Genomic DNA, 14,799 nt, shown 5'->3' with positions numbered 1-14,799 from the left:
AAGGGTGAGAAGTGCATCTTCTGTTGCTAGAAGATCATACACAAAAGGAAATACGAAAAGATAGTTTCTACAGTGGTCTAAACGGTAACACTAAAAGACGAAGTAACACACACACAGAGACATACAAGGAACTTAAGCCAGATGTATATGTGGAGAGACAGAGAGATGCCCACGGAAATACAGAGGTACAGGTGAGCAGGCTGGTTACAGGTCAAGTACAGTACCTAAGCCACTTTGCTTCATCTCAGAAGACTGCCTGGAATAAGTGCTGAAGAGGCGATAACCTCCCGATTTGGAAGAGGATTCAGACAGCACCTGCAAAGACAGACAGTACAATCAGCATTGTGCTCTAAGTTACCCACCGGTCTCAAAAACCTTTATACATCCACTGAAGGTGAAGAAAAGTATGCCTCTTCTTTAAAATCATAATTTTCAAGAAGCATAAAGGTATTCAATATGCTAAGATTGTGACAATGCACATTCAATTTTAATTTCAAATTTGTGTCGGGTTGTGAAACAGCGGAGATTTCAAAAGTACAAAGGGACTCATGTACTGAGCTCCCTGTCTCCCAAGACTGTTGCTGGGATCACCGGAACACAGACTTCCTTCTTTAGCAGCAGGAAAATAATATCCCCTTTAACTTAGTACATGCCTGTTACAAAGAGGCCGCCGAGTGCTGCACGCAAAGATTACGTCACAAGTGACACAGAGATGGACGCCAGCTAACAAACACCTCAAGCCCTAACTCTCTGCTTTCATTGGTTCTGAAAAGAGATAGCAAAAATGCCTGTGAAACCCCTCCAAAAGGAGGGGCAATTTCTGGAGCACTTTGAAGCTGCCAGCTACCTGCTGTGAAGCTAGCCTCCCTGAAGGAGAGACGTAAGAACAGTAAAATCAATCTGTGTTACTTTAGCAGATCAGTGAATGGGACAGTTCTAAACCCTATGACAGTTTAAACACACTGTAATAAACCCACTGGTTAGCAGGGACCACTCTGGCATGTTAAAAGGAATGTCAGGAAACCAAAACCAAGCAAGAGACCTTCATTAGAAGAACCAAGGTTACCCATCGCATTGTTACCTCCATGGACCCTGTCTTCCGGTTCCTGATCAGCGGTGATCTCCGCTGAATGCTGACTGGCTCAGAAGGCTGCGGAGACCTTTGCTGTGCATGATCTGGCTCATCAATGCCCTTCTCTTTGGACAGGTCCTCCAGGCTGCCTTGGTCTGCCTTCTTGTCCTCATTCTGCAGTAAGGAAACATGGACACCTACAGGCACGTGGCCTTTGCAAGCACTGCCCAGGCACTGACTCCAGGCTTGGATCTCCCAGCTCTGCTGAGCTCAGGAGGACACTGGCACTCTCAAAGACTGCCCCGAGAAACCCTCGGAGTTAAGGCAGGGAACATAACCCGCTAACAGCCCACAGGCACAAGAGCAAGGTCAGAGAAAAACCTGCTGCTGGAGACTGGATGGCGGCAGAGCCTGGCGGAACAGGAAGGCTGCCGACGGGTGCACGCTCGCCACGTCCCCAGGAGGCAGGGCAGCCTGCGTCCAGGCAGCGTGCTCACCTCGGCGGAGGCAGGCCGAAAGCCAAACCCTGTGGGCACGTTTCTGTCTTCCTCACAGCCTTTCACGCCGGGGCTGAAATGCAGCTCCACATGGAAACGCTCCTCTGAAGATGGGTCCTGTGAACACGAGGCACAGGGAATAAGTAAATAAATAAAAATCAGTCCCACTGCCAGCATAGGCCATGGTCTGGACCTGGGCCACCCTGCCATGCCGGTGCAGCACGCATCCCAAGCACATCCTTTTGGAAGGAAAGCAGAAGCAACAAGAACCATGAACATAATGGCTCTAGGTTTGTCTCATCCAAAAGGAAACCCCTTATTAGCACAACGCTGAGGCATTCAGATTGTTGTTATTTTGTGACAACAGCCACCAGAGGACCAAAACAGAATCGGGCTATGTGTGTGTGTATATGTATATATATACAAATCTAAAACATAGCCCCTTCTGATCGATCCACGCCTGTAGCAAAACCAGCACACTGGGGCAGGGAGAGATTGGTTCCCTCCTAGGCCTTTAGTCAGGTTGTTCCAAGATTTAAGTAACTGTCTCTAATATTTTTTTTTTTTTTAGGGAAGCCATAGCTTTTGCAGTATCTGGCACTAATGATGTAAACTCAAAAGTTTAACCATCTCTACTTACTAACAGATTTACATCACTCCTAAGCACTCTATTAAGAGTTTTGGGTTTTTTTTTGACAAACTGTGCTAGGAAATATTTCACTTCTACCACCAAAACCCCACATCAGCTCTGTGAATACAAGATTTTAACTCTACAGTGTATGGAGGAAAGGGACTGCTCCCCTCACTCGCTACAACCTCCTGCAGTACAGGACCTGAGTCACAGGACCTGGGATTCAGGACATGCAATTCGGTGCCAAACCTGTTTATGGTCATCACCATCAGCATCCACATTCTGGCTGTTTTTTAGATTATTCTCTTTACTTCCTGAAGATACCAGTATATACCTTCCTAACTATATCATTATATTTTTAAAAGAAAAAAAAAAAGTTTACAAATGTGGAATTTCTGTATATTGCCTAGAAATATTTGGAAAAAACCTGCCAAATGTAATTTGATTTATTTTTTCCTACTGTTCACCTGTAATTAATATTAAGAAACAGCAAATTATTTTGCTTTAGGAAATGCTTTAAAGTAGATAGTATTGATTACTTAAGTTTGATATTACTGCTCAGGGTGGCATTCTGCTTACATGTAACAAGCATTAACTGGCTCACTGCCTCCCACCTAAAAATAAAAACTAGCAGTTGTGTTAATGATCTGTCCATCTTTATTCACAAGGAGAGAGAGCTCAGGTTACACACTTCCCAGCTGAACTCATCTCTCAGGGACCGTGCCTTGCATCACGGCAGGAAGGATTTTATCCTACAGCTATATCCCTCACCTTGTTGTTGTCCTCGTAGAGCATGATAACAATCTGGGTCATGTAGTTCAGCTCTGAGATAGCACTCAAATAGTCCATGGCTCTCTTCCACTGCTGGTCTTTGTTTTCCTGATATATACACATAAACAGTCGTATGGAATAAGCAACAGCAGACACCTTGCAGCATTCAGTGAAATGGGTCTGAGAGAGTTTGTGTCTCCACAAGATAACAACATAACATAAAAAACCACCTTGCTTAATTTGCATGAAGAGAGATGACCTTGCAATGAGGGCGGGGTGCTTACAGTAAGGAGCAACTGCATAGAGGGACGCTACAGCTACCCGTACAATCCACGCACAGACCTGAGCGCATCCAGCCACAAGGCCCCTATGCCATGCTGACTGGAGAAAAGCGTAGCCCACAGCAGATTCCCAAACACAGTCATTCTCAAACAGTGGTCTACAGAATAGAGTACTTTAGAGAAATCTCATAAAAAGCACAAGGGATGAATTTGTGCTAAATAAGAGACCAGGCGAAGCTGCTTTTATGCGATGCTTAATGAAAAGTCTACAGAACCACACTGGACCCTTGGGCTCCACGAGGCAGGGCAGCCCACCCCTTATTGCTTCCCAGCACTGCTAGGGAATGGCCGTACCTGAAGTGCCACTCATGCTGCTGTGGAGCATCTCACCACCTTCATGGATGTGAAATGAACCCCACCAGCACAAACAAACCCAGATGCAGCCTAATATCCCTGGGCTGGCAACACAGCATCCTCTGACACTCAAGCCAGGGAATAAAGTAACATCTTATTCAGTGCACAGCTCAGAAGTACTTGCATGATCACTGCCTACAGATACACTGAGCTTCCACAGACATCAGAAATCATACCTGTTAAGTAAGCCCAATCTCTCAAGGCATTTCAGAACACCACGCTTAAAAATGGGAAGATAAATCAGAGTGTCTCTCAAAGAGTTTAAAGCAGAGCTTTTCTCATGGCCTGCATGCCAGTTCCTTCAGGAAGCAGGTTACAAGAGCAAGTAAAGGTTGGATTGGATAAGTTAGTCCCCTAAAAATGTGTCATATGTCCCTCTGGTAGAGAGCACCTCCTAAGCATTTGCAACCTCAAGTCACTTCCTCTATAAGCAAACTGTTTTTCTTGACTTGGAATTGACAGAGAGTCACTAAATAACAGGGCCAAGCTCTTGAAATAAGGGGTTGAAGGAGGCAGGAAGAGAGGAACTCCCTCATCCCCATTGCCTCATAGCGCTATCCTCCTACACAGGCAAGTGGTCTACTCATCTGAAACCAGCAGGATATGCCTCCGTACAAGCAAGGCAGGCAGTGTCAGGACTGAGGAAGAACAATCCTCCTACGTGCTAGAAAGGCAGGAAGCTGCAGCATGCAAACACAGCAGAGATGGAGCTGGCCACGGGTCACTGATGCACATCGTTACTGGAGGAGCTGGCTAGAGGGGCAACCTACAAACACACACTGTCCACCTTGGAAAGGGCCACTGAAGAAAAGCAGGGAGGCTTACTCTGCGAGCATTGCTGGGACACTTACATCCAGGAGCCCCCCATAGCGGAAGATACTGAGCAGAGAGTGCACATGACTCTCACTGGTGAAGTAGAGCCGTGTCCGAACATGGCGACCTGGTGACAGAACTCCTCTTGAGTACCTAAGCCAAAATCAGCCCAATGTTATTCATAGCCTGCCAATGAGTTGCCATCTATCATACAGCAGCATTTCTGCACACTCAGTGGAGTAAGATAATCCCACACTGGGAACTGTTAGAGCAGCAGGAACAGAACAGTGAGAGCATTGGGCACAGAAGCAGAAAGTTTTATGGTATCCTCATGGAGACACATGGTGGGGCAGAGATGGCCTCATCACACCAGCACTTGCCTCTTGCAGAGACAGTGACGAAGGCAGCACCATACAGCTACAAGGGGTTTAAACTTCTGTGGCACCGTGCACCCGCTCAGCAGCCTCAACGTGCCTTTTCATTTCCCTTCTAGTCTTAGAGAGAACCAACATGCCTCCCTCTTGGTGTGTCCTTCAGTGCACGTTCAGTGCCTCCTTCCACACCAGTACACTCTTCTGGCACGGTTCCCACACACTGCTCCAAAGCTCCCCTCCCCACCACCAGCAGCATGCAGCACAATCCTTACAAGGGATGTAGTTTGTTGACAGACTCATCTTCATGAGTTCTCTGTAGGTCCAACTGGATCTTTTTAATGAGAGGAAGACAAAAGCCAATAGCAATCTCCAGTTTCTCCTCCTTATTAATCCCATATTCCTGCAGGAACAAAACAAAAGATACCCTTGAGCCCTGGTTCTTTGCCACATCCTCACATGAAAGGAGGCTGGATTTCAACAGTCCTGTCCACAAGCACCACCACAGTTAAGCAATGACAGAAAGGGAAAGGACACTCAGCACCTTTCTCTTTTTTTTTCTCCCACATATTGCACAGCATAACAGAGGACAGAGACTCTTCCAAGAATCCAATCTGTCTAGACATGACTGTCAGTATGCTTCCAACAGCTGAGAGGGGCAAGTACCATCAGGGAACCTCCTCTCATGACACACAAATTTATACCCTGACCTGGCATGAGCATTAATGCAACAACTGCTACTTGTAAAGATAAAACTTGAAGTGCTATGCTGGAAATAGCCAAACTGCATCTCATCAGGAACGCTGTGAAAAAGTTTAGAAGACCACTTATGCTCTACATGGGCCAAGCGCAATTGGACCTTGCTGGTAGAAGCTCATCCCACACAAATGAAGCAGTTCTGCCAGAAATGGGACACAACAAAGGTGAATACAGAGATCTGTTGCATGTGGCCCTCCTTTCCGATTCCATGTTCATGGGCATAAACTTTGCAAGAAGCAAGCCAACTTCGCAAACTGAACAAGTTCTAGTTTGACAAGAACAACAAGCTTGCCAGAACAAGCCTTCGCTTTAACACAGAAATCTCTCTTCCAGTCTACAATCTTGCATGTGGAGAACTGGACGTTGCCTTAGCACACACACCCAGCTCAAAGCTGTGCTATGACGCACTGCAGTGAACTGCTGTGTCAGCTGTTCATTATTCTGATGCTGTCAGAATCCTCATCCAGGAAGACAGCCCTGCCACGTCTTAAGTCATAAATGGTTTTGGCCTTATACAAACACTAAGAGATATATCTGAGAAATACCTGTGATACACTGCCTTGAGAGTTAATGTGCAAGAGAATCAAGAAAAAACAGACAGGGAAAGGGTCAGAAACTGACACTAAAACATCGTCACACAGGCAGGACAGGCTATACCTGGGGTATGATCACATCTGCCAGGGCTTTGGAGAGTTTGAAGAGTTCAGCTGTGCCTTCCAGTTTCAGTGCACAGTTGTGCTGTACGTCATACTTGATGCAGTCATAGATATCAGGGATCTTGCTGATGTCATAACGCCCATTCTTCATGCGGAAATCTCGCTCCAGCTTACTCCAGCGTTGCAGCATCAGTTCTAAAGTCTCACTGTGGTACAGCTGCAGGTCTAAACAACAGAGAACACCAAATCACATTCACAACCTGACTACTTCTGTGTAGATTTCAAGTGACAGCTATGACTGACTTCTCCCAGCACAGAAGGGCTCTGATTATTATTATACCCACAGGAATTCTAGACTGGAAAAGCCATTGGACCTGTTGCACAGAGTTCTAACCTGCAGCAATAAGCCGCAGATGCCTTTTCAAAACCTTGGCACTGTTATTAGGGAAATCCTTAGCAACGAGTAAATCATGACTGAAACTTGCTGTTTATACAGTCTTGAGCTCCCCTCCAGGAAATGCTTGGAAAAAAAAAAGGCATACCCCTCCAGCCTATACTGCTGCTGTTTACATCTACTCTAAACCCAAGATGCGCATACAATTTCCTTTACATTACAGCTCTCTTTAACAGTAGTTGAAAGTAGAATATGAGCCTTCTACATCAATAGCACACACAGAATTTAATTTTAGAATTTCTTTGCTACGGACAAACATAAACAATAGTGGTCTTTCAGGGCTCTGAAGATGTAACAATAAATGAATATGCTCCAGACACTTTCCAGTTCTGATGCTCACCTGCAGATTTTGGGTCTTCCAGACGTTTTTGTATCTGGGAGGTGAGATTCTCAATCAGGGTGAACACCTGGTTACAGACCTCTACAGGGTTCTGGATAAATGTCATGGAGTTGAGCAGAGAAGCACTGCCCGTAGGTGCTAGCTGAGAGAAGATACCAGAAGAGATCAGTTAGCATCTTTACAAACTGGGAACACAAGACGTCTGCTTTCTGTAGTTGTACTGCTTTCTGATTAGGTACAAAAGTTGTGCCCCCAGCTGAGCGTGATAAGCTGGCCTATTCCTAGGGGTAGCTAGGCGTTTTAAAAACCTCCATTAGGACCAAAATCAGAGGGAGCAAACAACTGCTCCTATCAGATCAGACCTCCCTCCACCTACAATATCCACTCCTGTCTCATTTTGCTTCTGTGCTTGAGCAGAACAGCTTCATTGAAGTTTTAAGTAGTTCTTTGAGGTGATAAATATGTTCCTTAATAGTAATGGATTTCAGGCCAGTAATCAGATCTCAAGTCAGGAAAAACAGTGTTTTGGGGACTTGCTGGAGAAGCAGCTATAGTGCTTTTATTGGTTGCTGTCCTGGATGTAACCCATGCTCTCTCTACTCTGCAGTCATCAGATACTGATAGGACCACAAAAGGGTTTGTATCCAAAAGATCTGTTCACACATGCACAGAGCACGGATCCAGAATCTGGCAAGGCACTCTCCCTTTCCACAGCAACTGGGATTGTTCTGGGCAGCATACAGTAAACCACGAGAACTCTTCTTTTAGCACTGGGACTTGTAAAGGGAGGGGAAGGTACCATGATGATTCTTGGAGAGGACAGTGGAGCAACATGGAAGATTTTCACCTGGAGAAGGGCAGGGGCTATTAACCTACCCTTTCCTTTCCTAAGTTCTGTTTATATTCTGTAATTTTGACCATAACTGATCTCAGACTAACCAAACTACTGTTCGCACTCCAGCAGGCTTCATGTCAAACCACTGCAGCAATGCTATTCTATTTCCAGATACAATAAAGCCGCACAGGTGCTTTACCTTTTCATAATCTTCTTCACAGAACTCAGCATCCTTCTGCATGATTTCATGCAGTCGTGCCTTCACTCTGTGTTGACAGCTGCTAAGGGAATCACTGTCACTGTCCAGGAGACCGTTCATATTGGCACTTTTCACCATTTGCACAAGGATGGGGGTCAGCTCTCCTTCCAGGGCCAGCAGACCCTAAAGCAACACAGGACAAGATTTCAGCTATGCGCAACCCAAGCAACAAACATTTCTGGTTGTTCCATGGCTAGCCTTCAGCCAACTGGACTGAAATCTCAACTGTCCTTGAAGAGCAGTTTTACAGCAACAGCACCCACAGTCACCAGTGACTCTGGCATGCTTCTAGAGCTATTTGAGGCAAAAGGCCAGCTCTGCCTGTGGCAGCCCCAGATTTGTATAGGCAATTGTTGAACAGCCAACTCAGTTTGCTGGAAAATGTTGATACAGCACAGGCTCTGAAGAACAGCTAAGGTCACCACAGTATTCCCCTTGGCTCAAGCTTCAATTGCAGATGAACCTGTCTTCTCCCCAGCCCCCACCCCACACTGCACCAAAGACATTTCATTCTCCTTTTAAACCCAGCAGTCAAGGAATAACCCCTCTGGCTGGGCAGGCATCCAAGAAACACTCATTTTGTAGGCAATTAATACTCAGCAACAGGTTTGATGTGGTCTAACATCAAAAACCAGCAATAATCCATAAATAACTCCTTCTCCAGTCACAGTCCAGTCCTGCACAGGACACCAAAGACAACATACATGTGCAGCTACACTGGATTTTCAGAACTGCTCCATACACTTGCTATTAGCATAGTCTACCACTGTCCCCCCGACAGAGGCGGAAGCTCCTAGGACAGGTCCTTCCTCATCACAAGAGGTTTTCTTTTAGAGCTGGCATATTTTAGGACTAATGTAGCAGGACTAACAGATGCCCAAAAGAGAGGAAGAACCTTTGCAAAAGCTGCTGCTGTCATCTGAACTCGTCCCTCATCTGAGGCGTAGATCTTGAGATCATGACGATAGGTGCTGTGCAGCCTGAGCAAGCCACATCCAGGGAAACCAGCGTAATCACCTGGAACAGAGAACAAACTCAAAATTAATATTCTGACACCTGCAAAACTACCAGCTGAATATACTGCTTGAGACAACAAACTTTATTGCAGTAATGAAGTTACGTAGAGAATTAATCACTTTCACAGCATTTAGGCTGCTCCAAAATAGACAGTTCTAGCCATACATGACGACTAGAAATTTGATTCAGGCTTTGCTTAACCTGGGAAAGTTCATTTTGAGGAAAAAAGTGAGCATTTGCCACTCAAGTCTCACGCTGGCCAAACTCTGCAGCAACCCTCTCTGAACAGTCCATAACTGTACTGCTAGCTGGAACAGCCCTGTACAGAACAAAGATGCACAAAAAAATTTGCCTCCTTCTACTTGCTTTCTGCGCAAGAGCAGGCGCTGCTGCCATTGGAGCTGCAGGCAGAGCTATTCAGTAGGAGGCACCTGATTTCCAAAACATATCCTGTGGGGCTACAATTATCTTATGGCACAAAATGCTCGTTTATTTACGATGGCTGAGTCCACCACAGGAGTCAGATCAGTAATTGAAGAAAGCAACTCATGCAGGTCTTGAGTCAGACCCTCCAAAGACAGTGACTAATCTGCTGCTGCCTGGCATCCCATGATGATTTTGCACAGTACCCCATCACGTTGCATGAGAAGATGGGAAAACTGCTCCTAGCTCTGAGCTCACAACTCAGAGAAACACCCTGCTAGAAAAGGACAGGCACCAGCCAGAAGTCAGCTGCACATCTGGACAAAGCTGTCATGTACCAACTGCTGCCCAGGAACACAGCATCTCACTGCAAAATCAGATCTCTCCATGAATGACATGTGAAGCAGAACTCTCCAAAGCCATGATTCAGAAGGACCGAAGTCACCTTGTACATGTTCAGACTGAGCCCTACTGTGAGCAAGAGGGCAGCCACTCGGTGCTCACCAGATATGTAACAGTCAGTTCAGAACTGGCATAGACCATACCTTAGGGCTCAGCCCAGCTTGCTGGTAACCACACTGTACTTGACCAGAGCTCTGCAGACAGGTCTCTTCTCTCACGTTTTGGCTCATTATGCTGCAGTCTACTCCCTGGACTTCCTGAAATTGCCTCTCCTGCACACTGCCTTCTGGTCTCCCCAGTCTCTTGTCCAAATCAGGGGCTGATCCTCTCAGCTCTGGGCTTCAGAGATCCACAACAGCACCAGGAAGTCCCCAGCCTTTCTAACTCACCATTCCCATTTTCAAGAACAGTACACATGCCTTGCCACAAAGATCCTCTGTCAAATACTGCTCCTCCTCCTTTAGTCTCTGTGCACTGACAGTCTGCTCTATTTGTTGGCACCTTGCAGCAAGCAACACTGTGTGCACCTAGTTTTCTCATCTTTTGGAAAGTTTATCCTCATGTTTCCTAAAAATGTGCTCTTAAGATCACAAGCATCTGACCTCATAGCTCACCTCCCTTGACCTGCTGGCAACACTCCTCCTAATACAGCCCAGGATAACATTTGCCTTCTTTGTGGCAAGGGGGACATGCTGGCTCATGTTCAACTTGGTGTCCACCAGGATCCCCAGGTCCTTTTCTGCAAAACTGCTTTCCAGCTGATTGGGCCCCAGCATATATTGGTGCAGGGGGTTGTTCCTCCCCTGAGGCAGGACTTTGCAATTCCCTTTGTTGAACATCACTGGGTTCCTGCCAGCCCATTTCTCCAGCCTGTCAAGGTTCCTCTAGATGGCAGCATGACCCTCTGGCATACCAGCCACTCCTCCCAGTTTTGTATCATCTGCAAACTTGCTGAGGCTGCAATCTGCTCCATCATCCAGATCATTAATGAAGACATTAAAGAGGATTGGACCCAGTTTTCATCCCTGGGCTATACTGCTAGTTCCTGGCCTCCAACTAGACTTTGTGCCACTGATCACCACCCTCCGAGCCCAGCTGTTCAGCTAGCTTTCAATCCACCTCACTGTCTGCTCATCCAGCCCATACTTCGTTATGAGGATGTTACCAGAGACAATGTCAAAAGCCTTACTGAAGTCAAAGTAGGCCATAGCCACTGCTCTCCCCTCATCTAAACAACCCAGTCACTTCACTGTAGGTTACCAGGTTGGTTAAGCATGACTTCCCTTTGTGAGTCCATGCTGACTACTCCCAGTCACCCTCCTGTCCTTCATGTGCACAGAAACGGTTTCCAGGATTAGCTGCTCCATCGCCATCCCAGGGACGTGTGATGAGGTTGACCAGCCTGCAGTTCCCTCGGTCCTCCTTGTCATTTTTGAAGCTAAGAGTGACACTTCCTCTCCTGCAGTCCTCAGCCACCTCCCTCAGTACCCACAACCTTTCAGAGATAATCTAGAGTGGCCTCACAGTGACATCTGCCAGCTCCCTCAGCACTCATGGGTGCATCCCGTCAGGGGCCATGGACTTATGTATGTCCAGTTTGCTTAAGTATCCAAACCTTTTCCAACAAGGGTAACTCTTCCTTATTCCAGAAGGAAATCTTCTCCAATTCGATTTAAATTAGCTTAATTAATTTGAAATTTAATAAATTAAATCCAATTAATTAAACATATAAGTCAAATATAAGCAGTATCCAATACTGGTTTCATCAGGTCAGTACAGTAGCAGTGTATTACTTCTGACTCTTTACTTGGATGAAAAAGGTAATCTCAGCCTTTTTTTTTTTCCCTTTGGGCTTTTGTTGATTTGTGTGTGTACTAAATGCTTTTCAGAGTAACAGAATTATGGTGGAGAAAATATGGAGAAGTTACCTTCCTATTCTCCTGTCTCAAGGCAGAATTATCTGTGTTCCAAGATAGATTTCCTCTGTTCTTTACATCTGACACAAATTCCTCATTAATCATACATAAATTTTGAATCGTATTTGCTGCATCAGAATGTATCTTGTTAGAACAGCTTCTCTTGAATACTGGCACGTTAGTTGAAAAATGATATTGTGCTCCAAGACATACTAAAGTTTAACCACTGCAGCAGACATCTCTAGCCAGCTTAGGGATCTTTGGGTTCAAAACCCACTTGAATTACTTATCCCTACCAGGTCAGCTCAAAAGACGACCACCAGTGATGGCCTGAGTCACACAGGCTGCACACAGCCCGCAGATGTCTGAGCATCCCTCACACTGGTGGGCTGGGCAGCCTCGCGCAGTGACACGACAGGACCGGAGATACAGGGACAAAGCTCACCTTGGCCACCAGGGTACATACAGCGAAAGGCTCGCCCCAGCTCTTCTGCCTGGACTCTTCCTGCTGGGGTCAGCTCTCCACCCCACTTAAGCACGAGAAGAAGAGATGGGGAAGACTCTCGACGAGCTTCTAGGAGACAAACAGGTACTCACTACATCAGATCTCAAAGCTGAGCTTGCACGGGGAGAGCAGGGGAGGAAGAAGAGGTTGTCAACAGAACCTTGCAGAGCATTCTCAGCACAAGCCTGACCCCAAATTCCCAGGAACCAAATTAGCAAGAACAAAATTAAGAGTCACTACTTTTTGAAGATATAGGCTGACATTTATGAAATTGGAAGCATAAGCCCTGCGGCACCATCCGGGGTATATTGGTACGCTACGTCATTCATCACCCAACCCTTCATATGAGATGAGCAAAGGTAAGACATAGGTCACCAATTTTGCTTGCAAATCCAGGGGCCTATATGGGTAGGATAGCTGACGCACTCTCGAACACCAGGCTTGAAGATCATGGCAGCAACATCATCCAGCAATTCTTTACCTTCATCTTCACTTGCGGCTTTTGGATGTCCATGAGGCAGATAGGTCAACTGAACCTTACGGTTAATGCCAGAAAAATGTCCATACCTGTCACAAGAAGACAGGGGGAGGCAATAAACAAATGAACTCCACTCACCCTTTGCCCAGAGGTCCCTAGGCAGCACACAGCAAAAATACCACACAGGCAAAGACTTTCTGCTGTAACGCCAATTGCCGTGGAACATGAATATTTTTGCCATCTACCTCTGACCTGGCACACAGCCCGAAAAAAAGCCAAACAACTCCCCCAAATGAAATTCCAAGATCCATTTACTTGCCTGCTCTTCAGCTGACAGCACTCTGTGATCTCATACCCCACCAGGGCTTTAAACAACCTTAGCTAATTTCTGCCTACATCTTTAACAAGTGAATTAATGAGATCACAGGGAAAAAACCAATCTGCCAGCTGCTCTGAGGATAACCACATCTGTAATGAGCAGAAAGAGCAGGGGAAGGAATCATAGCAAAAATTCATCATCTGTGCTCCACAGACATGGCTTGAACACAAACACTGCCTGTGTATGCCATAGTGAGCTACAGTTCTGAGAGAAACCCTTCTTTTGTTTCAAAGATGCCAACACCACCATATTCACAGAATCCCAGACTGGTGGGGGCTGGAAGGGCCCTCTGGAGCTCATCCTGCTCCACCCCCTGCGTGAGCAGGCACACCCAGAGCAGGGTGCACAGGACCGCGTCCAGGCGGGGGGTGAATGTCTCCAGGGAAGGGACCCCACAGCCTCTCTGGGCAGCCTGTGCCCCTGCTCTGGCACCCGCACAGGGAAGGGGTTTGTCCTCATGTTCAGGGGGAACTTCCCGTGTTCCAGCTTGTGCCCGTTGCCCCTTGGCCTGGCGTTGGGCACCACTGAAAAGAGCCCGGCCCCATCCTCCTGACACCCACCCTTCAGGTATTTATAGGCATTGATGAGATCCCCCCTCAGCCTTCTCTTCTCCAGGCTGAACAAACCCAGGTGTCTCAGCCTTTCCTTGTAAGAGAGATGCTCCAGTCCCTTGATCATCTTTGTAGCTCACATTGTCTTTTATTTTGGCTGTATGAAACCTAAGAGGACACAAACATCTTTTCTCGTTTTCCAAGCGCCTTTTGTTAAACTTCTGGCACCAGAACAACCTTATTTAAAACATGATTTGTTCCAAATTCATCAAAATGCTTCATATCAATGGGGTCCCTGCAGGACTCCCGTTCCTCTCCTGCAGCAAAGGAAGCTCAGTTTTGTCTCAAGTTGTTTAGCCAAAAACCAGGCACACTTGGAACAAGAATCATTGGTGGCTTTGACACAAGGGCAAAAACGTTAAGAGATGGCACCTTTCACGTACAGCTGCTAACAGGGGATGGAGGAAACTCGGACCTCTGGGGAGCCAGCCGGCCAGGACATCAGCAGCACAGTGTGTTTCCACATCACATGCTGACCCGCAGCTCTGAGACAAACTCACAGTGCCCCGAGATATGAACCCTTACATCTCCAAGACGCTCTTCAGCTGTTCCAGTTTGGATTTCCTCTCCTCAATCTCGCAGTCACTGTGGGTTCCCAGCTCCACCACAAGTTGCCGTGCAATGTCCAGCACTTCCTGTTGGAGAGCACTCAGTCTCAAGCATCCAGCAATTCTGCCTTAGACTCACCACTGTACTCTTGCAAGGCCTACAGATGGTTTCACCCAGCATCACGTTCACATAGACACTCATCAGAGACATGTCATTTCATAAGACACAGCTCAGGCAGGACAAACTTTCACACTGCAGTTTGCTTCATGCCCACCCTGTGCTCCAGCCCCACGCAGAACCAAGCAGGTGCATCCAACTGCCCCACTCCCTAGCCCGGACCCATCTTTCACTAGAGGCAACCACAAC

General features: G+C 46.7%; 1 protein-coding gene across 6 annotated transcripts in view; it reads right to left on the bottom strand.

The window, feature by feature from the left end:
* Positions 1-14,799, bottom strand: part of PPIP5K1 (diphosphoinositol pentakisphosphate kinase 1) — a 51,027-nt gene that overhangs the window by 22,488 nt on the left and 13,740 nt on the right. For 5 of the 6 annotated variants that reach the window (XM_075100941.1, XM_075100943.1, XM_075100945.1 and 2 more), the window contains 13 exons: positions 14,410-14,519; positions 12,898-12,983; positions 12,357-12,485; positions 9,049-9,170; positions 8,094-8,276; positions 7,060-7,201; positions 6,267-6,490; positions 5,126-5,253; positions 4,518-4,632; positions 2,972-3,079; positions 1,570-1,686; positions 1,082-1,246; positions 225-315 (listed from right to left, as the gene is read on the bottom strand). In XM_075100941.1, the coding sequence (XP_074957042.1) occupies positions 225-315; positions 1,082-1,246; positions 1,570-1,686; positions 2,972-3,079; positions 4,518-4,632; positions 5,126-5,253; positions 6,267-6,490; positions 7,060-7,201; positions 8,094-8,276; positions 9,049-9,170; positions 12,357-12,485; positions 12,898-12,983; positions 14,410-14,519 (1,720 nt within the window). The remainder of the gene's footprint in view (positions 1-224; positions 316-1,081; positions 1,247-1,569; positions 1,687-2,971; positions 3,080-4,517; positions 4,633-5,125; positions 5,254-6,266; positions 6,491-7,059; positions 7,202-8,093; positions 8,277-9,048; positions 9,171-12,356; positions 12,486-12,897; positions 12,984-14,409; positions 14,520-14,799) is intronic. The other variant, XM_075100942.1, reaches the window with a different exon arrangement.

The sequence above is a fragment of the Phalacrocorax aristotelis genome, chromosome 7 (genome assembly GCF_949628215.1).
Source record: "Phalacrocorax aristotelis chromosome 7, bGulAri2.1, whole genome shotgun sequence".
NCBI lineage: Eukaryota > Metazoa > Chordata > Aves > Suliformes > Phalacrocoracidae > Phalacrocorax > Phalacrocorax aristotelis.
Note: the sequence above shows the minus strand (reverse complement) of the source record. Positions and strands in the feature narration are given on the sequence as shown.